Source organism: Lacerta agilis, chromosome 7 (genome assembly GCF_009819535.1).
Source record: "Lacerta agilis isolate rLacAgi1 chromosome 7, rLacAgi1.pri, whole genome shotgun sequence".
In the NCBI taxonomy this organism is placed as follows: domain Eukaryota; kingdom Metazoa; phylum Chordata; class Lepidosauria; order Squamata; family Lacertidae; genus Lacerta; species Lacerta agilis.
This window is the reverse complement of record NC_046318.1, coordinates 1841618-1854171: the sequence shown is the minus strand read 5'-3', so window position 1 is coordinate 1854171 and position 12554 is coordinate 1841618. Positions and strand designations below refer to the sequence as shown.

Here is a 12554-nt window from a genome sequence, read left to right as displayed (position 1 = left end):
CCATAGGAAAACTAATCATTGTTGAAATATGCTGGTGGAAATTGACTCCAGCAGACAAACTAAAGACAATCTCCTTTGGTCTCTACTTTTCCATTGATTGAGTTTTTCAATACTGTACAATTTTTAAAAATTGTGTGTATTTCTAAAACTTTCTTCTTTAGACAGTGAGATGGTTTGTTTTTATCTTTTACTTTTGTACTTGGTGATGAAGATTTTGAATGGCCTTGACATTACAGTATATTTATGTATTTTACTATATATTGCTTTCAACCTTTTCTTTTTTTAAAGCACAGGATTTAACATTTTTTAAGAAGCCAAAGCCAGTTATGACCTATGTTTGGGGATGTATTTTTTAACTGTCATATATACAACTATTATCAAATTTGAATTAATATTTTCATTGTAATTTATTTTTATCTGTAATTATTTTTAATGTTAAGTTTCTGTTACAGTTCCTGAGGACAGTCTGATGCTGGACAAAAATGCACAGGAGAAAGAAGGTGAAAGTTCAGGTGGAAGTAGTGACCTTACTGTTTCTTTCAGTGAAGAGGATGAAGAAGGGAAACCATTAAAACTACAGGAATTAGGCTGCAGCACACCATATAATGAAGAAGAACTTCCATGTTCACAAGCATTATGTCATTATAGCTCAAGTGGAGGCTCATCTGCTAGTCTCACAATAAGGTAAAACCAAGCCATTGATTTTTTCATTCCTTTCAGTTGAAATACCATTTAGAACATTTTTTCTAATGATATTTTAGCGCAGGTGTGCACGACATCATTGGAAGGTTTTGCCACTTTGCCTTCTTTCTCACTGATCCTCAAGTTGTTTAACCTGCCCCTAAACCTTGTTCACTTCCAGCAATAAAACAGTGTGCTTGATGTCACAGTTTTATGCTTCCAGCAAACATGGTGCTATTGAGAGAAAGTGATCTGCTGTTTCACTGCCCCTTGTGGCAAGTCATTCAAGGTTGCAGAGATGTGGCTGAAACCATTATGTTACCCTTTTCTGGGCAACAGACAGATTCTCTCCTTTTGGTTTGGGTCTCCAAGTAGCTGCAAGCTTCCTGGCTTATTTCTGGTCACTCTGCATGCCTTCTCAGTCCTGCCTAGTCCCCCTGCAAGTATAACTGTCTGAACTCTGTCTTGTTTCTTCTTAAGCAACCAGAAATGCTCATTTTCTGACTAAGTGCTAAAACTGAGGAATTTCCAATGGTGCTGACAGGTACCACAATTCTTTGCATGCTACGTAGCTGTCCCTGTTGTTGTTGTTGTTCTTCCCCTCCCCATTTTTTAATTTTTTTTATTTTCATGTTGTATGTGATAAGCTGGATCATTAGCTGTGCACTTCTATGTGATCTCTTCTATGTGGTCTCTTCCAACTCTATGATTCTATGATCATAGAAAAAGCATTTCACCTCATTTTGTTCTCTATTAAATGTCTTTTTGTTACAAGTCAGATGACTATGCCTCTCCAGTTGGCTGCAGCGATTGAAGATATCTCTCCCCTCCGCGCCTTTCCCATGGGGCATTCTCAGTCAGCTTGCCTCCTCACACTCTGCCTGCCCTACAGGCAGAGGCTGCGTGCAACCTGTTTTTTCTGTGCAGCGTCTTCGCACGGCTCCATTTGTGTGTTGGCGGCGCAAGGTTACACAGGAGGAGCGCAAGGTGCGATGTTTAGCTGATGTTACAGGTGCAGAGGGGGATATTACTTCAATCACCGCGCTCCTCCCGTGTAATGTTGTGCCGCAAAAACAGACTGCCTACAGCCTCCCTCCCAGCTGTAGGGCGGGCAGAGTGGGAGGAGGCAAGCAGAATACTGTACGGAGGCTCCACGGGAAAGGCGAAAAGTGCTAAAAGTAATTGAAAAAAAAGCTTCACCACTCCCACCCACCCACCCAAAGCTCAGCGATTGCTGGCAAGGGAACAGCTGATAGATGGCCTGTTAGACACGTGGGACTGTTAGCCTCTGGGCAATTCTCCCCCCCCCAAAAAAATTTCAACAAGCCAGGTCAATTTCCCCCCATTTTCTTAATTTGGGGTCCCCAAAAATAGGGGGTGTTCTATACATGGGGGCATCCAATACATGGAAAAAACAGTAAATGTAATTACTGTAGTCATCTTTACACATACCATAATTTTGTACCTTATTTGAAAATAACGTCTTTGTGAAGAAAACAACATAATCAGCTTTTATTGTAAGTGAAGATTCTGTGTTCAGTTCAAGTGGTATGTTGCTATAGATAATGGATTCACTTATGTATTTTAGACCTAGACTAGTTCTCCTTCCCCAAAAAATAAATAAAATGATTTTAAGCTTTATTCACAGCACATTTCTTTTCAGTTTCACCATTTGTTTTGGTACATAACAGTGCATCCTGATTTTCCACCTCCCCTAATCACAAATTGAAGTTTTGTGCTCTGAGCTTCCTACAAGATGTCTAAATAGTGCCATCTGGTAGTTATCAATCTGTTTCTATTATTGATACTTGAGGCCTCCACCGTCCACCATAAGAAATTAGGCAGGTATTTGATAGCTCAGGGTGTTGTGAAATTTGCTACATGTCAGTGTTGTCAAACACTTAAATGAAAGTCTTGGTCAGCACTTTGCCAGTTCCCATAACTAACCTGTGCTTCATTTAGAGCCTTAAAAACTTCAGCCTCTTGGATTTAGCACTTAGGAAGATAATGAGTATTTCAAGCTCATGTTTAAGAAGGAACAAGGCAGAGACCTTTTGCTTGTGCTGCTTCAGCTGCATTCAAGAGGACTTAGCACAGATGGATTGTGCATTACAAAATGTAACACATAATTCAAGCTGTCAGCTTAATCAGACTGTTTCCAGGAAGCAACCTGTAAAAGAGAAAGACCCCTTGTTTGCTGACCCCTGATCCATAGCCTGCTGCATCATGTCATCCATTTTGCTTTTCTTTATTTATGTGTCCCTTCCTTCCCCTCCTTTTTATTAATGTATTCCCTTCAAGTGGCACCCTGGAAAGACCACCCAGAGGGAGGAGCACAATAGGGAGCGAGCTAGCTGAAATAGAGATTTTGTAAGACTTCAGTGCAATGAAAAGCCCTGTTGAACTGCCTGTGTGTTCTCACTGCCTCAATGTGTGTTAAGTCTAAACTTGAAAATGTCACTCTCGCACCATCTTCATTTTCCACTGTTCTTAGTCACTGTTGTGGAATTGAATTGCAGTAGAGTTTAGCAATTTGGGATAATATTTTACAGTTTCATGTGTGTAATTCACAATATATATTAAAGTTGTAGATTTTTCAAAAACCTCGATAGGGCTAATGAATGTTGCTGTTGTTGTTGAACACTTTATAGGCTAGCTGTGTGTTTTGCTTTGTGGAGTTCTGCTGTTGAATGTGGAAACAAAACAGGCAGTCTGAAATAAAAACCTGAATAGCTATTTGCACCTCTGTAAAAGGATTAGCAATTCCCCATTGTTAAAAAGCTTAAACTTCAATTTGCATCATTATAGAGGTATCACTTACTCCAATCTCTCCAGTTATATTTTATACCTGTAGGGAACCACTAGCTTTGTCCATTTATATAGGTATAAGATTTTAAAAAATACAATCATGCTTGGGTACTGTTAAATTAGAAAGGGCTAAATGCTAAGTTGTTTGAGCTATCATTTGCAACTCACTGCCTCATTGTTAAAACTTACATTTGAGATGTATTCAGTGCCTGCTCTAAACATGAGGTAAGATTTCTATTTTTAAAGAAGAGAAAGCAATACACTAATGTATTATAGCTCTGGAGGGTAGGACACGAACCAATCACTTCAAGTTACAAGAAAGGAGATTCTGACTTAAACCTCAAGAAAAACTTTCTGACGGTAAGAGCTGTTCAACAGTGTAATCTTCTCCCTTGGGAGGTTGTGGACTCTCTTTCCTTGGAGGTTTTTAAGCAGAGGTTGGATGGCCATCTGTTATGGATGCTTTAGCTGAGATTCCTGCATTGCAGGGAGCTGGACTAGATGACCCCTGGGGTCCCTTCCAACTCTACACTTCTAATATTCTAAAAGGGTCACACTTTCTAAAAGGGTCACCGGGAACTTTCTATCTTCTACCTAAAATACACAAACCAGGAAATCCAGGACGCCCCATCATCTCAGGCATTGGCACTGTTACAGTGGGTGTTTCCGGTTATATGGACTCTATTCTGAAACAATATGCCATCAGTGCTCCCAGCTATGTACGTGACACCACAGATTTTCTGAGGAAAATACAATCTTTGAATAATGTTCCTAACAATACTGTTCTAGTCACTATGGATGTGGAATCTCTGTATACCAACATCCCACACAGCAATGGTTTACAAGCTATAAGGAACACCATTTCAGATAAAACCACAGCGGACTTTGCTACCAAACTCTGTCATTTTGTCCTTACCCACAACAACTTCAAATTTGGAGATGATCTGTTCCTCCAGATCAGCGGCACAGCAATGGGCACCCACATGGCCCCACAGTATGCCAACATCTTCATGGCAGATTTAGAACAACGTTTCCTAAACTCCTACCCACTCAAACCTCTCTTGATACATTGACAATATTTTTATTATCTGGACACATGATCAACAGACCCTGGACACCTTCCACCTGACATTCAATGACTTTCACACCACCATCAACCTAACAATGAACCAATCTATGCAAGAAATACATTTTTTGGACACTACTATAAAAATACAGGATGGGCAAATAGACACCACCTTATACTGTAAACCAACTGACCGACAAACATATCTACATGCTTCTAGCTACCATCGCAAACATCCCAAACAATCCATTGTATATAGCCAGGCCCTACATTACAGCCACATCTGTTCCAACTCTACAGACACTCTCACCTAAGAGATCTACAGCAAACCTTTTTAGAACTAAAATACCCACTGGATGAAGTTAAACAACGGTACCCAAGCATGATCAACAGAGCCAGACTGATACCCAGAGAGAACCTGCTGCAAGACAGACCCAAAAAAGAAAATAGCAGACCACTAGTAATCACATACAGCTTCCAAGTTAAAACAGTACAACGCATCATCGGAGATCTACAACCTCTCCTAGACAATGATAGTTCTCTTTCCCAAGCTCTGGGAGGAAGACCTTTCATCGCCTACAGACAGCCACCCAATCTTAAACAACTCCTCACCCACAATAATACAACAACAGGACTTAACATGGACACTGGTACCAGAACCTGCAATAAACCCAGATGCCAACTTTGCTGCCACATACACCCAGACAACACCATTACTGGCCCCAACAACATCAAACATACCATCTCAGGACTATTTAATTGCTCATCGTCTAACATTGTGTATGCCATCAAATGCCAACAGTGCCCTTCAGCTCTCTATATTGGACAAACAGGCCAAACCCTATGCCAAAGGAAAAATGGACATAAATCTGATATCAGGAATCACAAGACAGAGAAACCAGTAGGAGAACACTTCAGTCTCCCAGGACATTCTATTGTTGTTGTTCAGTCGTTCAGTTGTGTCCGACTCTTCGTGACCCCATGGACCAGAGCACGCTAAACTCATGTTGGTAGTTTCGAGAACACTGTCCAACCATCTCATCCTCTGTCGTCCCCTGCTCCTTGTGCCCTCCATCTTTCCCAACATCAGGGTCTTTTCTAGGGAGTCTTCTCTTCGCATGAGGTGGCCAAAGTACTGGAGCCTCAACTTCAGGATCTGTCCTTCTAGTGAGCACTCAGGGCTGATTTCTTTGAAAATGGATAGGTTTGATCTTCTTGCAGTCCATGGGACTCTCAAGAGTCTCCTCCAGCACCATAATTCAAAAGCATCAATTCTTCGGCGATCAGCCTTCTTTATGGTCCAGCTCTCACTTCCGTACATTACTACTAGGAAAACCATAGCTTTAACTATACGGACCTTTGTCGGCAATGTGATGTCTTTGCTTTTTAAGATGCTGTCTAGGTTTGTCATTGCTTTCCTCCCAAGAAGCAGGCGTCTTCTAATTTCGTGACTGCTGTCACCATCTGCAGTGATCATGGAACCCAAGAAAGTGAAATCTCTCACTGCCTCCATTTCTTCCCCTTCTATTTGCCAGGAGGTGATGGGACCAGTGGCCATGATCTTAGTTTTTTTGATGTTGAGCTTCAGACCATATTTTGCGCTCTCCTCTTTCACCATCATTAAAAGGTTCTTTAATTCCTCCTCACTTTCTGCCATCAAGGTAGTGTCATCAGCATATCTGAGGTTGTTGATATTTTTTCCGGCAATCTTAATTCCGGTTTGGGATTCATCCAGTCCAGCCTTTCGCATGATGAATTCTGCATATAAGTTAAATAAGCAGGGAGACAATATACAGCCTTGTCGTACTCCTTTCCCAATTTTGAACCAATCAGTTATTCCATATCCAGTTCTAACTGTAGCTTCTTGTCCCACATAGAGATTTCTCAGGAGACGGATGAGGTGATCAGGCACTCCCATTTATTTAAGAACTTGCCATAGTTTGCTGTGGTCGACACAGTCAAATGCTTTTGCGTAGTCAATGAAGCAGAAGAAGATGTTTTTCTGGAACTCTCTAGCTTTCTCCATAATCCAGCGCATGTTTGCAATTTGGTCTCTGGTTCCTCTGCCCCTTCGAAATCCAGCTTGCACTTCTGGGAGTTCTCGGTCCACATACTGCTTAAGCCTGCCTTGTAGAATTTTAAGCATAACCTTGCTAGCGTGTGAAATGAGTGCAATTGTGCGGTAGTTGGAGCATTCTTTGGCACTGCCCTTCTTTGGGATTGGGATGTAGACTGATCTTCTCCAATCCTCTGGCCACTGCTGAGTTTTCCAAACTTGTTGGCATATTGAGTGTAGCACCTTAACAGCATCATATTTTAGGATTTTAAATAATTCAGCTGGAATATCATTACTTCCACTGGCCTTGTTGTTAGCAAGGCTTTCTAAGGCCCATTTGACTTCACTCTCCAGGATGTCTGGCATTCTATACAAGAACTATACAAGAACTATACATTCTATACAAGAACTCAAAGTAGCTGTCTTACTACAAAGGAATTTCAAAAATAGACTGGAAAGAGAAGTTGCTGAATTGCAACTCATTACCAAACTTAAAACCATGGAGAGACCTGGTCTGAACAGAGACATTGGATTCTTATCTCATTATACAAAGCTATCTTTAGCCATCTCACCCCTTGCTTTTTCCTGTAAAACCAATTGCAGTTGTTAACAGTCATCAACAGGTTTTCCACACCTATCTGCCAATCACCCATTTCCACCACCCTTCTGAGTAATACCCCTCCCCACTCTCTCACTATATATAAGGGTCTGGTGACTTCTGTTTCAGTGTATCTGAAGAAGTGTGCATACACACGAAAGCTCATACCAAGAACAAACTTAGTTGGTCTCTAAGGTGCTACTGGAAGGATTTTTTTTATTTTTTATTTTTTTTTTGAAAATCAGGAAAGTGTTTGCTGTCAGTTACAGAAACCTGAGGGCTGATGGGAATTGTAGTCTAAATCATCTCAAGGTTCAGGAAGACTGCTTTAATGTCCTGTTTGTGGGCTTCCCACAGGCATTTGGTTGCCTACTTATGAAAACAGGATCCTGTCCTAGATCAACTTTTGGTCTGATCCAGTATGGCTGCCTTATGTTCTTAGGTGGGGATACCCAGTGTGCATGATGACATCTGGACACTGTGTCTCTGCCTATGCTCTGCTTCATGGGCTGGAAGCTCACAACATGATAATGCCCTTTAGTTCAGAAACGAGAGCTGGGCTAGTCCTCATGCACACATGAATCTAAAGGTACTGTAGAAGATTGGGGTGTGTGTGTGCTAGAAATGAAGTGGAAGATCTCACCTTCTTCTTTATGTACCAATATGTCATACACATGAATAAGCAAATATGACTCCCTCCCCATTTACAGTTGTGTGCCCATTTTGGTTTTTTATGTGAATATTTTAATAGGTTGTAATAGCATTTGTTTATTTCTGCAGAAAATCTTTGACCTTTGAAGGATTTGCTCATGTCTTGACATTCATAGAGCAGTTTGTGGCCACAGCAGATCAGGAACACCGGATGTTATACCAGAGGAAAGCTGTGAATACAGTAGAGCTGGAGACCCTTATAAGGTTCAAATATTATTTTCTTTTAACTGGGAGACAGTAATAGCGTTTGTCTGTCTATGTATCAAATCAAATCTTTATTACGGTCATAGACCAGCATAAGTAGGGTGAGGTACAATCATTTAAAATCTGTAAAACGTTTTGGCAAGCTAAAATTATTAAAACAGAAGGTATATATAAAAAACTATAAGAAGAGTTTGGATTTGATATCCCACTTTATCACTACCCGAAGGAGTCTCAAAGCAGCTAACATTCTCCTTTCCCTTCCTCCCCCACAACAAACACTCTGTGGGGTGAGTGGGGCTGAGAGACTTCAAAGAAGTGTGACTGGGTTAGGAGCATTAAATGGATGTGGAAGAGCATAAAAGGTTGGTATATAAAAGGCTATGGCTATCAATTTACAAAGCACTCCAATATGAGTGTTCATTAAATCTAGTTCGTGGCGCAGGTCATCATCCGACAAATTTTGAGCACTGCTATGCAGAACCTGGCAACATTGTATGTTGTAGCAGGGTTGGTATCTGAAAGCAGCAGGGAGGTATAGAATTGTCCTGTGTGCCCTGGGTACTTATGGAGTAGTGGGTAAGAGTCCTTGTTGTTGTTTTTAAGCTGGAGCAGAATGGGGGGATGGGGACTGTGTGTGGCACCCCCACCCTGCCCCTCAGTTGTGGGGCCTGAGGCATATTGAGTGACCTTTACTATTTAAGATGGACAATACAACTAAATGTTGTTCTCTTCTTCTCTTCTTCCCCTGATTCTTTGGCTACTGGCAGTGTCACTGTCCATGCAGAGTTCTTTTGGAGCTTGCTCCCTGAGGGCCGTGAGCTGATAAACAAAACAAGCATTCATGCTTCTGAATCTGAAAATAGAATTTACAGAACTGTTTTTGCAGAGGGGACACACCCAGCTCTAACCCTTATTCTCCCTGTGCCTGCTAGCCAGCAAAGTGGACTGTGTTTTTCCCACATGCATGGTTTAGTCCAGGGGTAGTCAACCTTTTTATACCTACCGCCCACTAATGCATCTTTCTTGATGGTAAAATTTCCTTACCGCCCACCAGTGCTTGATGGAAGGAGGATTCAGCTTGTGCCGCAGAACCTCCTACCGCCCACCTAAAATCCTGAAACGCCCACTAGTGGGCGGCAGGGACCAGGTTGACAACCCCTGGCTTAGACAGTAGCAAAAAGGAACACTGGACTTACCTGAGTTCTTCCTCCTGATCACTCCAGAAGCCAGGACATATACCTGTTGCGCCCTGTGTGGGAGAGAGTGTCTCTCCCACAACTTCAGGATGTAATACAGCTTTACACTGATGTTGGGACCACTGCTCGCTGGGCTGGCTCTGATTCTCTGCCTTCTTGGCCCTAAAACCACTGCCTAAAGCGATGAGAGGAACTATTCCCAACCTGCTTTTTTTCTTCTCTGGACCACCTTATTTTTATCCTCCTCAAGAGCCTTGCCAAATAGCTTGCCCCCTTTTAAATGGAGTGGTCGGCAGATTAATCTTGGATTAATCCAGCCAGGAACCTGGGAGTAAACGGCAAAGAGTCTTAAACCAACATCCACTATAAAGGCATCAGTCTCAGTCAGCTTCTTAATATCCTGTTTGATCTTAAGATTGGTTTTGGGACCTCTGTGTAGTTTCTTCATCTAAAGGAGAGAAGGCCTGACAAATATTAAAATCAAAGTTGCAGTCCTGACAGCTGGAGCAAATGCCTCATAGGACTGAAGTAAAATATATCACTTTTACGGTGTTTTAAAACCTCATTTCCACTACTGGATACTACTTCCCCCAGACACTACTACTGCCTCAGGAGCATTCATGACGGCTTTCTTCAGGTTTTTCTTAGGCAGCATGAAACTGTCTCACTTGGCTTGGATGACTTTGAGTTTAGCTCACTCACAGTCTGCAATACGCCCTCAGGTGGGGAACAGTCCTGCCACTGAGTATACTTACCCACCCCCCACACACCCCAGGTTTGTGGCGCTAATAGTTCTAAGCCCTAGCAATGCCTCTGAATGGTCCTCAGAACAGTCCTGAAAGAGAACTGGGTACAGAGCTGTCTTAGAGGGATCGGCCGCTGTGGCGCAGTGATCCCTCGGCGCCCCCGGCCTGCCGCCTCTCCGCCCGCCTCCCTCCCGCGCTGGCCGCCCCTCGGGAGGGGGGGTGGGCGAGCGGGGGATGAGGGGCGTGGCGGAGCGGGCGCTCGCACGCCGGCGGGCAGGGGAAGAGGGGCAGGCAGGCGGGCTGCAAGCTGGCCGCCCTCGCCTCCCGGAGCTGCAGCTGGAGTGCTGGAAGGGCACGCAAAGCCATGCGCCGCTCCAGCTGGGGCTCTGGGAAGCGAGGGCGGCCGGCTTGCAACCCGCCAGCACGCGAGTGCCCGCCCACCCATGGGGGCGGGGGCGGGTTGGGGAGGCGGAGCCCGGTATGCCAGCGGGCTTGCGGGGGCGCCCCTGGGGGGCCCGGCGCCCTGGTGCGCCGCGCCACCAGCCCCTATGGATGAGACGGCCCTGACTGGGTATCCCCTATGTGAGGGTCCAAAGACATACTCTCATAACTAGACTCTTCCCATAAGTCTCAGGCTTTGTTTATGTATTGATTGGAGAACAGTAAAAAGGCAGAGCTATAAGGAGAAAGGACATAAGGTGAGGGAGAAGTGAACAAATTGAGAAAAATAACAAGGGGGGAAATCAACTATAGAACAGCATTGCCTGAGTGAGGCCAGACAGAAACAGGGAGATGGGTGCTGTGTCCCAAACAGTGATAACAGTTGTCTGATATGTATTGGTTCTGCCTCCTGGAGTAAGTGGGAGAAACAACCAGACACCCATAGGAAAATTATTCTCTGCTATTACTAGAAGCTGAAACTACCTTTTGCAAACACTCTTGGCTCAATAAAATACTTAAGGAAGGCAAAATGTAGTCCCTGATTCATGTGTCTTCTAGCCTAAAGAGAGAACTAAAAGGGGACCAGCTATATCAGTAAGGAAGCCTTTTTCACTAACAGTTCATAGCAGGTCGTGTGATACTCTCTGACCTCTACAGAGATTTCTGGATCGAGCTCGGCAGCAACTTCTCTTGCTGGCTATGAATTGCATTCACTACCACACTGAATTGCCCTGCACTAAACTCAAGTACTGTGTCTGAATCCCAAACTACCGGTAAAAGTTAATCTAAATGCATATAATAGCATCCCAATTAAAATATGAAAACACCATTTCCAGTGGGAATTAGGAATAGAGAATAGGAGGAGGATTTAGATCTTTTTCAACCTGCCATTTCCATGTTGCAAATCTTTGCAAGTAGCTCTCCCACTCCCTGGGGTTTCTAATGCACGTTTCATCACATTTTAAATCTTGCTTGCGAATAAGCTATCAAGGAGGTCGGTGATGATTCAGAGCAGGAAGTGTGTATGTTCTCCCTTCACCCTGCCTTTTCTGTATTCTGATTTTGCCGCCTCTCCTGCCCTTTAGAAAGTTCCCCCTATACTTCAGGGCCTATTACATCATGTTACATATACTTTTAAGGTAGGTGTAGTTTGTGCTTGACTTCTGCTTGCCTTTAGGAACAGTGAGTTTGTTTGTTTATCCCATTCTTCAGCTAAAAGTTCCTAGAGTGGCTTACAAATCACTACAAAGAAGTGTTAGTGATCACCCATACATAAGCAGTCTGCTTGAGAGAATCCATGAGTGGCACAGATGATTTGGTTGCTTCAGAGACATGGATTCCTCATGAATGTTCAAAATTAGTTGAAATGCACAGTAAAACTAAACAGTCATGACTCTGGCTCAGGTTAGCAATATGATGGTCATACCTGGACACTGTCCCATTGGGCAGACTCCAGTTCAGGCCCCTGCAGGCTGTGTTTCTCCACTCCATGCCAAAATAAGTGAATAACCGTATGTGTGTTTTCCTCTTCAAAGGAGTACACTGTTGAAAATGACTGACTAGTCTCCTAATTTCCCTTGAACTCCAGTTCAAGATCCTCTGTGGGTTCAAGCCCTGAAATAAAAGAAAGAGCCATCCTTTCTAAATGTCCCACCATATACTTCCTCAAAGGAAACTTCACTGGGGGAGTTACTCTGCTGAATCATCATCATCATCATCATCATCATCATCATTTATTACTTATACCCCGCCCATCTGACCAGGCCTCCCCAGCCACTCTGGGCGGCTTCCAATAGGATATTAAAAACACAATAAAAGGTCAAACATTAAAAACTTCCCTAGACAGGGCTGCCTTCAGATGTCTTCTAAAAGTCAGATAGTTGTTTATTTCCTTGACATCTGATGGGAAGGTGTTCCACAGGGCAGGTGCCACTACCAAGAAGGCCCTCTGTCTGGTTCCCTGTAACCTCACTTCTCACAGTGGTTATTCTTTTGGCATCAGAAGGGGAGAACACTAACTTTCAGGGAAATAACTTTTAGGGTAATT

At 43.2% G+C, this 12554-nt stretch overlaps 1 protein-coding gene across 1 annotated transcript in view; it reads left to right on the top strand.

Annotated features, from left to right (window-relative positions):
• Nucleotides 1-12554, top strand: part of KIZ (kizuna centrosomal protein) — a 72330-nt gene that overhangs the window by 32692 nt on the left and 27084 nt on the right. Inside the window, exons 6-7 of the mRNA XM_033154404.1 lie at nt 453-684; nt 7990-8157. Coding sequence (XP_033010295.1) covers nt 453-684; nt 7990-8157 — 400 coding nt within the window. The remainder of the gene's footprint in view (nt 1-452; nt 685-7989; nt 8158-12554) is intronic.